Source organism: Hydra vulgaris, chromosome 06, assembly GCF_038396675.1.
Source record: "Hydra vulgaris chromosome 06, alternate assembly HydraT2T_AEP".
In the NCBI taxonomy this organism is placed as follows: domain Eukaryota; kingdom Metazoa; phylum Cnidaria; class Hydrozoa; order Anthoathecata; family Hydridae; genus Hydra; species Hydra vulgaris.
Genome location: NC_088925.1, coordinates 50195020 through 50212813, shown reverse-complemented (window position 1 = coordinate 50212813; position 17794 = coordinate 50195020). Strand labels below are relative to the sequence as shown.

At 23.9% G+C, this 17794-nt stretch overlaps 1 protein-coding gene across 1 annotated transcript in view; it reads left to right on the top strand.

Moving 5' to 3' along the window:
* Nucleotides 1-2187: 2187 nt before the first annotated feature.
* The window catches only part of LOC100209139 (YLP motif-containing protein 1), a 53626-nt gene continuing 38019 nt past the window's right edge, over nt 2188-17794 (top strand). The window contains exons 1-2 of the mRNA XM_065800394.1: nt 2188-2462; nt 2547-2654. Of these exons, the coding sequence (XP_065656466.1) occupies nt 2325-2462; nt 2547-2654 (246 nt within the window). The 5' untranslated portion in view covers nt 2188-2324. The remainder of the gene's footprint in view (nt 2463-2546; nt 2655-17794) is intronic.

Genomic DNA, 17794 nt, shown 5'->3' with positions numbered 1-17794 from the left:
AACAAAAGATTAATGAAAACATATTAAACTCCATAACTTTTTTTTAAAATAATTTAAAAATACTTTTAAGCAAAAAAGTTATTTAAAAAAATCATTTTATCATACCATAGCATGGTTTTAAAGTTGTAATGGTCGTATAAACATTTTTTGATGCTTATTTAAAGTCTTGTTGTGTAGCGTTAAAAATTATATCATTTATCCATAATTGAGAATTTTGATAGTGTTGAAGTGCGTTTTTTTTAAACATAATTTACATGGTTTTTAATAATGATTTATAATTTTTATTCTTTTATCATTGATTGTGTTGTTTTATTTGTTATTTTTAAGTATTGGGTTTCACGACAAGAAAAGCGTAAAAATGCTCGTAAAACTTTAAGTTAAAAACTATGAAACTCAGCATAAAATAATATCAATATGTGCTAATATACACACACCAAATATTTGCCATGTGTGCTAATATACATACGCCAAATAATTGATTTTTACCATGCTGTTCCCTATATTTTACCTCTATGTAAAATTACCTCTATGTAGCAAAATGTAGTTTTGATAGAGGTAATTTTTGAAAAAAGACTTTAATGCTGTAACTTTTACATACTAAATTATATGATAGTATTTCACATTTCTGGCAAATTTCAAGTCATTTCCATTTTTGGTTCATTTTTAATAGCTTAAAGAGTGTCAATATATATATATATATATATATATATATATATATATATATATATATATATATATATATATATATACACCCCTCAGAATTAGGGTTGGCATTCGGCAATGCCGGCCTACCTGCTGATCTAAAAAGATTTAAGGTTGGCAAAAAATTGCCGACCTTGTTTCTATGTTTTATTGTAAGACCTTTGTATCGATTTTTTTAAATTTAAAAATTTGATACAAAGGTCTTACAATAAAACATATAAAATATATAAAAAATATTTATTTCTACAAAAATATAGGTGACTAATAACTGTTATAATTATTTGTATCAAAGCAATATAAATATTAAGAGTGGTGAACTTGACTGTCTGAAACTAGTGTTTTGATATCTGGATTGATTTTTGAGGTAGATGGAAGTATCACATTACCATTATGGTTGTCTCCTAAATATCCAAATTGTTTAACGCGCATTTAAAAAGTCTCTGCGGGCATTGGTTTGGCCACCACTGCATTAGCTAAATGTTAATTTGACATCATAAAACTATACCACAGTGTAATAAATTTCCACAAAATGAGATCAATTAAAAAACTCAATCTCAATCAACAAAAACAATACAGAAATGTTATTTAATAAAATGTTTATTTTCTTAAAATTTTTTTAATACTAAATATTTATAAAAACAATTTTTTTTTAGTATAAATTAATTAATATATTATATAATATAATATAGTATGTTATATAATAAAATATATATATTAATATAATATAGTATAAAATATTAATATATTATTTAAGATATTAATTTTTTTCAAAATTATTTCATCTTAAGTTTTTAATTTCACCATTGCTACTAAAAGTTATTTTTTATTTTTAAAAAATAAGTGAGTAAAAAAAAAAAGTATAACTTATTGCGAAAAGAAAAACTATTTAATTATTTTACAAGCGATGTTGTTGTGAAAACGAAGATTTCTTTAGGTTTACATGTACCATTTATTGAAAAATGTATATCATTGTGCTTTTCCTTTCCTTAAGAGTAAAAGTTTTGTTCGTTTAAAAGGTATATTTTGTGCAAGTTTTTAACCAGCCTTAAGACGCGTTTACAAAAAATTTAATTTTTAAAGTAAAAAAAAATGCTATAGAAATGAGCTAATTTTTTTTTTAAGAAAACAAAAATTTAAATACTATACAATATTTAATAATACAAAGTTCAACTCAAGCATAAATTTCAATTTTAGTATCTATATAAACTTTAATATAAATATATATCAGGACAATCAACTTTTAGTTAAATTCTACTAAAATTTAGTTTGCATTTTTTTTTTTTTTTTTTACCTTTCATAATCAAACTGGTATTTCCATTTTAACTTTTAAATATTGTTTTATGGGTTATTAAATGAAACTTAAATGAATTTAAGTTTCGTTATAACTTTGTGATAAACTCCAATAACTTTGTGATAAACTCCAACATAATTGTCATTCAAACTTTTGTAACCAACTTTTTTTACATAATTTTCAAAGTGATTCTTAATAATAACTAATCACTTCTTTTATCTTACTACTTATAGAATAATTTAAAAGTTAAAAAATAATAAAAATTTGCTTAATGGTAATTTGTTTATTCTAGTTGCAGGTTAATAATAAGTTATGTACTAGTACTTCATAAATGTATCAACCACCTTACAACTTTCAACAGCCGGCATGGCCTGTTGTTAATCCTTTTCAACCAGCTCCAGCTGTAATTCCGCCCAATCCTCCAAGTGACTCAACTCAATTTCCACCAACTGCTCAAAATGTTTTTCAGGTCAGCATTTTATTGCCATTTTTTGGAGTTCTCTTAGATTTATGATTATTTATGTATTAAAAAAATGTTATTGTTTTATTTTAGCCTGCAGCTGTTCCTCCAGGTTTTAGCTTAGATCCACAAATGGCGTATCATCAACAGCAAGGAATGTTTATGCAAAATGCTTTCAGTCAACAGAATACCTTACAACAGGCAATTTTTAAAATTTTTATTTTTTTTCTCAAAAGTATTTATTACAACAATCAAATAAATGCAACAAACAATTTATTTTAATAGTAAAATTTTGACATTCAAATAACGGGGGTGTTTAGTTAAAATTCTAAATTTTTATTTTATTAAATGCCTAATGAGATTTCTTTTTGTAAAGATTTAAAAGGTTTATAAAAAATTAATTTGAAATATAATTTACAACAACAATAAATTTATATTTTATTTTTTTTAATATTTTATAATATTAAATATATTTGTTCAGTGATAACAGCAGAATTATCATCATTTGTCATCTTTTTTTTTAATTTTTGTTGCAATTGTTAATTTTTATTTAAAAGAATTCTTTTTAAATCTTATTTTTGATTTATTTTTTTTACTTTGAAATACCAAGATATTCATTATTTAATATCAAAATATTTTTATTTTTAATAAAAATAATAAAATTATCAAAATTGTAAAAAGTTACTTTTAAATGTTAAAATAAGTTTATTTAAAAAGATTATTTTCAGCCTTATACAAAATTATATAACACAAATAAATTAAGAAAATACAAATAAATTACAAAATCACAAATAATTAATAATCAAATAGAATTATATAAATGTTTTTAAAAGATTTTCTGAAAATTCTTTTATAAAAAAAATTTTACAATACTTTTTTCTGGTACTTTTTCAATTGATTTTATCTTATCTTCATTCTTTTGGATATGTTGTTGAATGTCCTTTAAAAATAAAAGTTGGGTATAATGATTGTTTTGCAAAGTAATGATTGAAATGCAAGTCTGTAAAATTGTTTTTTGGAATAAAAGTGTGCTATGCTTTTTGTGCTTAAGAATGAATGAAGAAAGAATGAATTACTCTCTGAATGATCTCCGGAATTGTCTAATATATATTAATTTACTTTATTTTAATGATTTCTTATTAAAATTTTAAATCTGTCATATTCATTATTGTTTCTACTAGAGACTATATATTGATTGTAATTGGCTAACTTTCGAGTTATATTTCTGTGAGTTTTTAAATATCAAAATATCATTAAGTGATAGAATTGTTTTTGAGTATCTTGTATAATTCTTTGACTCTATATAATTCAAAGCTTTGACTCTAGTTTCTGAGCTAGTAATCTTATAATTTTTGGAAAGAGAATATTAAAATCTGTATCTAATAAAAAAAAAAGTGCATTTTTTTCAGCTTGAAATTAAGGTACATTAATTTTTTTAAAGTGTATTTTCAAGTGTGTTTTTTTTTACATAAGATTTAAAAAAATGATGAAACATTTTTTTATTTAAAAGTAAAGAAAACAGTACAAAGATTTTGTAAAAAATTAAAACATGCTAAAATATTTTCTACACAATAACAAACTGTATTTATTCCCACATGTGAAATGTGTTTTTTAATTATAATAAAATTTGGAAAAAAATATTATATAAAAATATCCTGCTCAAATAACACAAATAATATTCAAGTGAAAATAATTTTTGTCATATAATAGTTTTAATATTATCCCTGGTAGTACTGCACTCAAATTGTTTCTCTGTCCAGTAGCCTTGTTCGTCAAATTTCGTGTAAATTAATTTTGCCATTTTGAGTACAAGTTATTTAATATAAAAAAAATGGTTCAAATCTCAAAGTAAAATTTTTATATAAAGGAATATAATACTAAACTTCTAATTAGTTAGTTTTAGTTAGTTAATTAGTTTTTCCTAAATAGTTGCGGCTATAGGTAGAGATGCAGAGAGTTGCATAAATATTGTATTTTCTGTACAAGCAATTTTAGCTGTTATACATGTACATTTATACTGTTAAACGGCAAAAAAATCGCTAACCTCGTTTCTATGTTTTATGGTCGAACCTTTGTTTTACATTTTTTCTACCGATCTGATGCTTACCTCACACAGATTAAGTTGGCAATAATTTGCCAACCTTATTTTTTTCTAATTCTTAGGGCTGCATGTTATTTTATATATAAGCAATTAGCGATGTTGAAAAATATTGCGTGAAAAATGTTTCATGTTTAATAATACTTAACTTACTATGATAACAGTTCTTAAAAGATGTTTATACTTTTATACTGCATGTATAAAGTTATTTTTAAAAGCTGCTGTAATAAAATTTTTTTTTATTCGATCACGGAGCACAAATCACTAAACCTTAAAATTTGAGTAAATGAGATGCAACTTAAGTGTAAATAGTTAATAGGTCACGTAAATAAAAAAGCAATTGCTTCTACTCAGTAATTAATCAGCTTTACATTAATAAAAATTTATGCAATTTTGCTAAAATTTTTATTCATGTAAAGCTGAACAATTTCTCCAAAAACATTGAGTAAAAGCAATTGCTTTTTTTTTATTCACTCAGCCTAATAAGTGATTTCACAAAAATACATGTTCTGTCAACTAGTTTTGACAAAGTATTTGTCACATTAATTACTTAACAATTAGCAGCAGAACTTACTTGTTTTTGTTGTTAAATGTTTTTATTTGCAGTGCTTAGTGTAACAAGAAAGTTAGGTCTTCCTAGAGCACCTTATTGCTTGCATTATGCATTACAAATAGCTTTAATGTAAATATTATTTGTTCAATAGTGATGAAAATTTATATCCAACTATTTTTAGTGTAAAAATTAAAAAGAAAAAGACTAAAATGCCACTAAATTAAAGCTACTATATGAAAATTTAAGTTTAAAATGATGTAACAGTTTTCTTATAATTTCTGATGTCCTGTACAAAACAAGTTTAAGTTGACATTAAATTTTTTGTTATGGTTTATTAGTTATAAACCTTGTGATAAAAATAATTAGAAGAGTTTTCTTTAACTTGCAGTAATGAAATTGTTATAGCTTTGAATGACTGGTAAAGTTTTCTATTCTCTAGTCACTTCTCTATCCCCCTTCATATCATCATGTTTGACTTCATAGATATGTTGTAAAAACTAATTTCTGTGGTTTTTCCAGAAAATTAATCAAGGGAGATGCTTGAAGTATATTGGCGTTTATCATTCTATGATGGCTACGAAATAAAGTTTTTCACAGTTACAGTTTGATTTATTTCAATGTGTTGCAAAAAAAACCCAAATATATTTTATAATCTTCAAACAGTTCATAGTGGCTATATAAAATGTTTGCAGTTTTTATATTGGTCAATATAACCCATCTAAAAATAGTTTCTATTTCTTGAAAAATATTTTTTTGACATGCTCAATTATTAACTTGATTATGATATTCCTTATCTACATCATACAATCATCGAAGTCACCAATATCATCATCATTTACATCAAATCATCAAAAAGGAGTCGTATTTGAGAACTTTGTAATCAACAATTGTTAGATGCAATGTTTAAATTTTTTATTTTGTTTTGTACAAGAAACTAGCAATTTATATCATTTAATTAGTAAGAGTGAAGTCTTTTTTGATATCTATCAAACATGGCCTTAAAAATGAAACATTGTGTTAGCAATTGAATTTTCTAATTACAATTGGTAACTTTAAAAAAAATTTGACTTCAAGTATTATTTGGTTTACATTATACTTTATAAGTTAATTTATTAGAGAAATTGTCTTAGCTAATCTGAACAATGTATTGTGTGTATATATATATATATATATATATATTATATATATATATATATATATATATATATATATATATATATATATATATAAAGCATATATATATTTTGCTATTTCAAGTTTTTTTTTGTGTTTAGTGATTGTTTTACAAAATAATTTTGCTTAGTTACATTGTTTTTGAAATATTTCATGGTTAATTATTTATACCGTTTTTTTTTTGGATTTTATGAATTAAATGAATTAAAGCAAGTTATGATCTATGATAACTATTATATCTTTTTCTATATAAAACTTTTAGTACAAATATATTCGATTTAAATCATTTATATTTTATTTTTATTATACATTGAAATCTTAAGAAAAAATTTTCTTTTTTTAAAAAAAAAGTCACATCTTTTAGGCATCTCAAGATTTACTTTTTTTTATACAGGGGCATCAGAAAATACACTAAAGTTGTTAAATTATTTTGGAAAATATTTTATGTTTGATTTAGTGATGTTTTAGTTATCATTTTTGAATTCTTCACCCTAAAAAACAGATTAGTACAAAATTTCATCAATTAAATACTACTTATTTCAAACTAAATTTGGAATGTGTTTAAATATAAAATAGCACTGAAAAAAATTAAGTAAGAGGTTGGGACAATGTGTCAATATCTTTAAAATTATATTGAGCTGTATACTAGTAATGTACCGATAACACTTTTTTGGCCGATGCCGATACCGATGCCGATTGATGGAAAAAGGCTGATACCGATAGCGATTAATTAACTAATTATTAAAGTTTTGAAGATATAAAGCCCTAGAATTTTAAATCGGGTAAATTTTTGACATATAATATCTGGCCATATAATGTACATTGGAAAGGAAGGAGGCGTGGACATCCTGGTTAAATGCTTATCCGTGGTGTTAGTTGTTTAAGTAAGTTTTTATACAGAAAAAGGGGTTTCGTCGTAAAAACTTAGGTTCCTTTGCTTCCCTCAACTTTATTTTATCATTTTTTCAAATAAACCCACAGAATCTACAAAAATATTACAAAAGATACATAAAAAAATCAGCGAAAACCTGTTTTTTTGTTGCTTTTGTCTTATTTTTAAGTTTTAAGTAAGTTTTTGTACAAAAAAAGGGGTTTTGTTGTAAAAAACTTAGGTTCCCTAACTTCCCTCAACTTTATTTTATCATTTTTTCAAGTAAACCCACAGAATCTACAAAAATAATACAAAAGATTCAAAAAGAAGTCAGTGAAAACCTGTTTTTTTGTTGCTTTTGTCTTATTTTTTAATTTTAAAACAAAGTCAAAATAAACAATTTTTCAAAAAATTCTAAGCGATGCATAAAGTTTAGATTATTTATTATTTAATTATTATCATAATGCAGGATAAAAGTATTAAAATGCCATCGGTAATGCATATCGGTAAATTAATAAAAAAATGCCGATTCCGATTGTACAAAAAGTGGCCGATTAAGCCGATGCCGATTAAACGGTACATCACTACTGTATACTCAAAGTTTGAGTTTCAAGACTAGTTTTCAAAAATATTAGAAGAAATTCAAAAAGAAAAATGGCATTAATAAATTTAAATCTTGTGTTGGAAGCAGAAGCTGATGATATTACATGGATAAGCAAGGAAAAAATTACATTAATAGACAGCAAAAAAAAAGACATGCTAATTATAAAAATTAATAAAGTTGGTTGCTGAATGATTTGGTGGTTCAGTGTTCTATTTAGAGATCATTCATTTAAAAATGTCATAGAAAGGTCTTGAAGCATCTAAAAATGATTTCTTATTTTAAATAAAAAATGCTTAACGTACTAGCTTAACATGAATTTAAAGTCATAAAACTCTCTATGTTTTCAATTTTTTATAATATTTTTTTTATAAATTTTATAATGTTATTTATAATATTATTATAATTTTATAATATTATTATAATTTTATATTATTTTTATAAAAGTTTTTTAAACTACCACAATATATATAATAAATTACTGCAAAACAAGTTAAGTTAAAAAATTTACTCGATTGACAAAAACAATATAGAAATGCTATTATGGAATGTTTATTTTCTTTCAATTTTTTTTTTTAAATATTTAATAATTAAATTTAATTTTAAATTTTTTTTAATGTTTGATATAAACAAATTTCTTTTTTTTCTCAACATTTGTATAAATTAAAATATTTTTTTTTAATTATTATTTCTTAATTTTTTTATAGCAACAACTAAAAAATGATTTTTTTTAAAAAAAAGTTAACAAGTTAACAAATAAAGTAATTAGTTAATTTAATGTATTATTAAAAGTTAATTTATCAGCGTTTTTGTTGTGAAAACAAAGATTATTTTAGGTTTGAAGTATCATTTATTAAAAAAATGCATTGTCACACTTTTACTTGCTTGCATTTTAAAAACAGTTTAATGTACATATAGTGCTAATTTTTGATGCACCCTCGGAACACGTTTCCAAGGAATTTAATTTTTAGTTTAAAAAAAAAGTTTAGGATAGAAAACCGAAAAAAATAATTTTATTTTTTTGAATGAAAAAAAATTCAATATTGAACAATATCTAGTAATATTTTAAATATAAGTGACAGTTAAGTTAAACTCAAGCACAAAAGTTAATTTTATTATCTATGTAAACTTAAATATATATTTTTTAATCAGAATTAAATTACATTTTTTTATGAGTTTGAAGGAAACCAATCATATCAGTTTGCTTCAAGCTTGTGTTCAAGTATTTGTGTTCAATTTGTGTTCAAGCATCAAGTATTTGCGTTTTTAAAGCAAAAAAATCAATAATTACAATAAAACAAAATAAAAATAAAATATTATAAAAAGAGGTTATATAGAATAAAATTTAACTTTTTTAATTATATTAATTTATTTTCAAGTAGAAATTTTGGTAAATTTTTTTTGCTTGAAAAAGTTATAAATAAATATTCTTGAACTTGGAAAATCATGAAAAGTTTTTTATTATAAATATTTCTTTTATGTTTTTTTTTGGTTAACGTTTTGATTAATAATTTTGTATGCATCAAAAAAATTTGTTGATAACTATAAACATATTTATTTTCTTTTACTATATATTTTGATAAAAAGGTTAGCTTAGTTAAGGCTAGGCTTTCATTGCTTTTAATTTTATCTGAATTTACTTTGTTTGTAAATAGCGCTTATATCCAACATAATTTTCATTCAAACTTTTGTAACAAATTTTTTACATAATCGTTATTCAAAAGTGGTTTTTTATAAAATTAATTACTTTTATCTTACTGCTTATAGACTAATTTAAATCTTAAAAAATGTTAATTTAGTGATATTTGGCCTTCCACAACTAGAAAGTAAAACCCCAAATAGTGAAATTAGTTTAAAAAAATTTAATTCAATTTAAATCAATGCATCATTTCAAACAAATAAAAATTTACTTATACACCAACAAATTCAATTTTAAGAACAACAATAGCACAAACAAACTCTGTTACAAGTAGCCCAATCCTAGTAGCGTTAAATTATGCTCGTGATTTTTTTTCATTCTCAATGCAGCTAAATTTTTTAAAATGTCAACAGAACAATTTGAATATAAGTCCAGATCTTAAAAAAAGCAGAAAGATTGCATATGAAAATATTGTTTGAAAGAAGAATTAAAAACAAGTGAAGTCTTGATTTGCTGTTTTTTTATTGCGTCGAAGCAATGTCATCATTAAAATTGATGTTTCTAAAGTTAATAAACGGACTTGTTAAATTGATAAAAACATCAGTAAATGTAGTTAACACATTCCTACAATCAATATATAACTAATTTTATAATATTACTAAAACCAAAATTAAGCAATATCCATTCATAACCGCTATATATGCTTACTTTAATGTTAGATCAATTAACAATAAATTCTCTAATCTTTTTCGAAACAACAATCTTGACAATGTAATTATAACAGAAATTTGGTTCAATAAAAACACACCAGGTTTGTTATTATTTAATGGCAATAATTTCAAAGTATTTCAATATGATTTAAACAGTAAAGGTTGTGGTTTACTTATTAGTGTGCAAAATATGCACATTGTTCAAACTCATCTCCAATTCCCCCCAAAAAACTAGAAAACACTGAAATTATGTGTCAATGTGTTTGCCTCCTGCAATGACCTATAGATATCATGCATTTATCTGTATTTTACAAACTAAAGATTTGTGCAAATTAGTTTATAAAATTAACTCTACCTATGATTCCATGTGTATCATAGCGGTTGACTTTAATCTACCACTAATAAACTGGTTAGTTTAAGAGATACTTCTCATAATCTTTATGTAGAAATGTGCTCTGCAAATACTTTAAACCAGTTTGTATTGGACAGTACCCAATGTAACAACTTTTTAGATCTAATACTAACCAACAACTGTAAAAATGTATTCAATAAAGAAACTACTGCCCCATTTACAAGTACCAATGACCACTGTATGATTCTTCTCTGCTGTTACTTAAAAAACTCTGAATCCAGTAATTTAATTGAAGTGGATAACAACACTACTATAAATATTATTGCAAATATTATTACTGTTCTGTTTGAAATGTCAATGTCAAACAAAATCAAAACGTTATACCTAAGATCTGGAAAACTGCTATAGTATGTTTGATATTTAAAGAATAAAACCCTTCTTTAACCACAAATTATAGATCTCTTTCTATGACATACATTGCTGGTAAAATTATGGAATAAATCATTGCAGAAAGTATTACAAATTATTTACTCACCAATATGTTAATTTCTGTGCATCAATATGGCTTTTTAAAGTGTACATCCACATGCAGGACTCAGCAGAAAGCAAAAGCTTTAGCTCTTGCTACCTGCCTGTGGCCTGCATGATAATTATGAAAGTGTTACACTCTAAATTATATTGATAAAATATAAAATTATTTAACTGATAAAATATAAAATTATTACACTCTAAATTATTGCATAATAGTTTTTATTTTATGTAATGAATTATATATTTTATATATTTATTACTTTAATTTATTATTCACTTTCATTGAGGAATTTTAAGTTAATGTAATAATTCTGCCTGCATTCTATTACAATAAGAAAATATAAAACATTTTTTATAAGCATTAAAAACTTTTATAGCTTTTTGTCAACTATTTTATCAACTAAGTAATGTTTTTTAATAAATAAATGGATAGCTAGTGTGAAAACCCAAAAACAAAGCTCATGTAAAGAATTTTTTTTACGGCACAATTAATGACGCTTGTTATTTATATATTCTTGTAACATTAACATTTCAAACATGTATCACGTATAAAACCAAATTTTGTATTTAATAACCAATTTTTATAATGAATAAACAAATAGCTCGTGCAATAACCGAAAGCTCTCGTAAAAAGCTGTTTAGAGGAAAAGCTTGCATGGTTTGCCATATTTGTTTTAGGAACATTTTTGTCTGTTCTTGTGCTTATTTACTCCCCCCAAGGCCTGCACATGTATACCAATGTTGGCAATTTTAATTGAGTTAACCTATGCTGTTGTCAAAAAGATTTCTACTCTTTTTGACATTACCAGCATTTCACTCTAAGTTAAAGTTCAAAATGCCATGTATTAAGTATGATTCACTAAACTGGATAAAGAACTTTTTAATGATTCATTTTCAACAAGTTCGTGTTAATAACTCGAATAATAATTTGAACAATATTTTTAGAAAAGAGTGGAATACCTCAAGAAGCTGCCTTAGAATCCATTTTATTTTTAGTTTATCTAAATAGTATTATTTCCTGCACTGCGCGTGATTGTGGCATAAAGCTGTTTGCTGACTGCAGCAAGTTGTATCAAATAAGAAATGATGGAGATAATATCCATCTTGTCAATACTTGGGAAAAACACATTAGAGAGTTCAAAAAATTGTCAACTCCATGTCAAAAAATGTTTCTATTTATGACATCGAAAAAATTGTTTACCTGTACATTCATATTCATTGAACATTTATATCCCCATTGAATCTGTCAATTTATCCAAGATATTGTCACAGTTGTGTCTTCTGATGTGAAATTTTTTAATCACTGTTCTTTTGTTGCAAGCAAAGTAAATTCACCTGCTTAGTTATTTGTTAGTAATAGTTCCTAACTTTTGATAAGACCAAAAGGATTATGTTCAACTAATTCTAAAATGATGTACAGATGACTTGAGTCTCCATCTCTCAAAAGATTTATATCGCATAGAAAAAGTCCAGAAATACTACTCAAGAGTTGCCTGTAAAAGATGTCATATTTCTTATTATCTATAAACTTGACTCTTTAATGTTATAGAATAAAGTTCAAACTCATAATGAACTGCAAAGTCATAAGCTTGTGGACTTTTTTCATTATTTTTTATATTTGCTACTTCTCGCTTTTCAACAAGATATCATTTTCAAAAATTTATTTAATCTAGCAAACACAACTAATGTATACAGATAGTTTTCTTCTGTGAAAGAGTAATTAAATATGGAATTCTCTATGTGATTGTATAGTTTATTCATCTCCATTGTCTATTTTTAAATTGAGTTTAAATACATGAAGTATTCAGAAATATTGTGTACTGTATCAATATATCTACTTTAGTGTTACATAAGAGCAATTTCCATATAACTTGTATCATTTTTTTGTATTTTTCTTTAAATGCAAAAAAAATTGAAATAATAATCAGGTTTTTTCATTAAAAATAGTAAAGATATGATAAAAATGTATTTAAACAAAATAAAGTTCAATGAAAAATAATAAATAATTATTTATATTTATACATACAATAAAAATGCAAATAGTACCAATTCATCATCACTATCAGCTTATCAATAAAAATGAGCTAAAGATATAATGACAAATAAAAAGAGAACTTTAAAAATTAAAAATTCCATAATTAAATTTTTAATGTGTAAAGAATACATTATCTAATTATTTTCTACAATTGTGTGCATTTTTTAGACTCTTAGTTACATAGAAAAAAAGTTTCTTTAAGTGCATAAAAATATATGAATAAAATATTGTTTTAACTCATAAAGATTATCATTAATTTTTTTTTGATTTTAAAACTTTATTTTTAGATGTTTATGTTTATTATTTTTAAAATTACATTTTTTCAATTAATAAAAATGCTGTTAATGGTTTTGGTCAAGAGAGTTACTATCAGGCAAAATCATCTAACAAAAGATAAATTTTTACTTAAATATTGTCTACCTTTAATTTCAAATTTACTTGATTTTAACCAGGGTCAAGGCTGGGTTGGAGTCCAGGTGGATTTAATGCTGGTGTAATACATTTTCTGATGATAAAGAAGGTGAAAATTTTGTAAATTTTTTTTGGGGGTGGTGAATCTAGAGCAACCTATTTAAAAATTCCAGTTTTAATATTTTACCCTTAAACTTTTACAAAAAATAGCTTCCAGTTAATCAAAACAAAAACAGTTATACATCTCTACTTTGTGACATTCCTACTGTATCCACCAAATTTTTCAATTCCAATATCCTGACAACTCTATTATAACAGGTGAGGATTAAAGAGCACACACCAGAGACACCAGAGGTTCATTATTCTGATAGCATTCTTAATTTTCAAAGGAAATTTTAAAGAAAAAAATTTAAACATTGATAGAAATAAAATATTTAAAAGTCAACTTCAAAGCTTTTTTAAGTTAAAAAATGACCATTTTGGTTTTGTAACTTTTGTTAATAACTTGAGGTGCCTATAGTCATCAAAGCAAATGAACTATTAATAACCTTTATTGCATATTTTTATACCAAAAATGTAATGTTGCTTCCTTTATCGATTTCTTGATATCCATCTTAAAATAATAATTATTTCATGTGTTACAACCTTTATTGTACTATTTACTTTTTGAAACTAAAAGTTAAATGTATTAAACTTGTTCCATATTGTCATAACTCATACACAAAATGATTATGTTAAGTATATGGGCAGCAATCAAGAGCTGATTTAAAATAGTTAACAGATTTTACTATTATGACTTCAATCTGAAGTGAATTCCATATATTAGCAATTCTTTTAAAAAAGAAATGATCCCTTAAAGGGTGTTAATCATTTTTTTTATGATATTTATAGCAATGACCACTTAAACTTTTTTTTAATAAATGGTAAGCATTTTTGGCTATTTATCAAGTTGATACATTCATTAATTTGTATAATTGAATCAAGTATCTTTTTTTTCTCCTTTCAATTAAAGTTATCAAGCCTAAACAATCTTTATATTTAATACTGTTAGTAGATGAATAAGTTTAGTTGCTCTGTATTGTACAGTCTCTTTTTATATAAGGAGACCAAATTGAAACTGCAAATTCAAGAAATGGACAGATGAATGTTAAATAAAGAAATCTTGTAAATTGACAGTTAAATTTTGCAAACGATTTCTTTTTTTGTAACAGTATTTAAGCTTTACCAATTGCCATTTTTGTTTGATCTTTTATTTAAAATTGATAGAAAATGCTCTAATGTTATTTCCATTTAAAATTGTTACGAAAAGCTCCAAGGTTTCATTCATTCTCAGAATCAATAAGTTTTATACCGTTAATAAAAAGTTGCCATTTTTTATTTTTATGATTAATCTATATCTATGAAGCATTTTAATTATATTAGGCAAATTGATCAGGTAAACAATATTGTCCAATACCCATTCCCTGAAGCACACCATTAAAAACATCAACAAAGTCAGAAACGATTTCACTTTTAACTACTCTCCGTTTCCTTTTTCTGATAAAAGATGAGATTTGGATTTAATGATATATTGAATTATATTACATATATATATAACAATATATAATGATTTTCAATATGTAATGTTACAAAATCAGTTGTTTCTGATAAATTTTTCCTGGTCACCTTTCTGGAAATTGAAATATTGTTTATGTCTTACTTGAGTTGTCTGCTATGATAATCATTAGTAAATAATTAAAGAACCAAAGTACTAAAATTTGACTAAAACTTTAAAATACTTTTTTAATTAAAAAAGTGAAAAAGTATTTAATTATTTTTGCATGATTTTAATCAGTTTAAACTAGTTCAAATGATTTTAATTTAACCCTTTCAGTCCCTATGACTTGCTATGTGGGTTATGATTTTTTTTCGTTAATGTGACCACGCTAAAAATGGCATTTGGTCATGTAACTAAGGCTTTATAAAAATAGACTTAAAAAAAAAAAGTTAAATAATAGTTAGATAAATAAATAATAGTTAAAAAACAAAAAGCGGCTGTTTTTCTGACAAACAAAAAAAGGTTTCATTGGTGAAATTCTGACAAATATTTTATATTTTAAAGCTTTTTAATCAATGATAACATTTCACCTAAAGTTGTTTTACTATTTAAAAGTTTCTTTGGGAAAAAATTGTTTAGGACAGTTTAAAAGTTTCTGAAAGGGTTAAGTTAAAACACTTCCTTTTTTTTAGAATTTTCCACCTGCATCATTAATGATGTTCAATCTTTTGTTTGGCAAAGTTTAAATTAAAAATTTGTTTTAACATTTTTAACAAATTAAAGGGTAAGCATTATTAATGATTCACATGTCTATTCAGGTTATTCATAATGTGATTATAGCATTTAAAAAAAATGTTACATACCTGATTTGAATTGAAAGTCAATGTGAATTTGTGACATATTTTAAATTAAAAAGAAAACTTACTTCAAAAAGCAACGTTTTAAAAAATGTAATTGGACATAATTGGAAAATATTTTGATATGTGTGCATGTCTAGTTTAATGCAATTAGGCTTTTTTTTTTTTTTAATTAAGTAAAATTATAATATCCAACTTAGTTAATTACTCTAAATGCTTTTTAAAGCTTTTCTTTAACAAATCCCATTAAAATTTTGTTTAAAAAAATTAGTGTTGTTAAACACTATCTTGCAAGTTGTGTGGTCGCCCTGCCAGGCTAATAATTTTTTCCCCTAAATTTTAGTCACCCTATGCAAAAAAGAGTTCTCTCATAATACTAAGCAAATGAAACATTTGAAAAAATTAAACGTTAAATGGATTTATTTTTTTCAAGAATTTCACCTTTTTTAAACTACCGCAATATAATAAATTATCGCAAAATGAGTTCAATCAAAAGATTAACTCTAATATGTAAAAATATAATGGAATGTTTTTTTAAAATATTAAATAACTAAATTAAATATCACATTTTTTAAAAATATTTAAAATTGTAATCAATTTATTTCTTTTCTTGACATTTCTATAAATGAATTCTAATTTAAGTTATATTTTATTATTATTATTTCTTAAATTTTGTAAAAATTTAGTGAGTAACAAATATAATGGTATGACTCTTCTTCTATTGGATGGAACCCTTTTTTCACTTCAGCTAAGTCATAAATGGTTTTACTACATATACTACAATAAATGTTAAAGATTTAGACCTTCGCTATTAAGTCCCTCCAGAATTTCATTTTGTGTTGTAGTATTTTTGCCAGATTTAAAAACAACTATATTTCTAATATAGAAATACAAAATATCTGTTTGTAAATCTGGCAAAAGTGCTAGCATTTCTAATCTACATATTTATTAGTTAAATTCCAATCTAGACATTTGATAATATATGTTTCAAAAAGCACAACATAAAAAATAACTGCATACTAACTCTAAATCAGTAAATATTGTTTACTAAATTTTCAGAACTTTAATTTTTTATTTACAATACTTTGATTGCTTATCACATTTTTAAAATTTAATGGGATAGTTTTTTAACAGTGGAATGAGATTGGTTAACTTTAAATTCTATACTTATCGGGTATTCTATTGAAAATGATGTTACTACAAAGACTGTTTGACAAAAAAAACATTATTTTACTTTGCTTTCCCTCCAACTAGTATATTATACCTTAGAAATGTAATAAGACTGCAAAGTTCAGTTTGACAATAGCACTTAGAAATTATAGTTTAGTTTATAAATGCACCAGACTGAAAAATTTCTTTTACAAAGAACTGAAAAAAATTGAAATCTATTTTTAAAACAATCCTAAACCTACTACTATTTTCAACTTAAAACTAAAACTACTAAAAATATTACTGCTTTATAATTTATTTTTTAAGTCATGACGATGTCTTTTTTTATAAGTCATGACATTCAAAGATGATTTACTTGTATGAATGAAATTTAAAGTATTAACCATTATTTTATTATAGTTTATTATTAGTTATTGCTAATTTAGTTCCTTAAATAAGTAGGATTTGTTTGAAAAAAAAAAAATTTTATTTGAAATTTGAGCTCAAAAATTATTTTTTCTTTCAAATGATTTAAAAAAAAAAACTTTTTTAAAAATCATTTGAAAGAAAAAATTGTTAACCAAAGTTTAATTGTTAACAAAAAGTGATTTGTCAAAAAAGTCTAGATTTTAATGATCTTACTTTTCAAGCTTTATTTAATGTAATAATTGCAACAAATGTAAACATTTTTTACCATTTTATAAGTTTATAAATTCATATACCTATATGATCTATATATACATATAAGATCATTTAGTTAATCTGTTATTAACAATCACCATATTCTATCAGAATGTAGTATTTATTAAATCTGTATTAATACT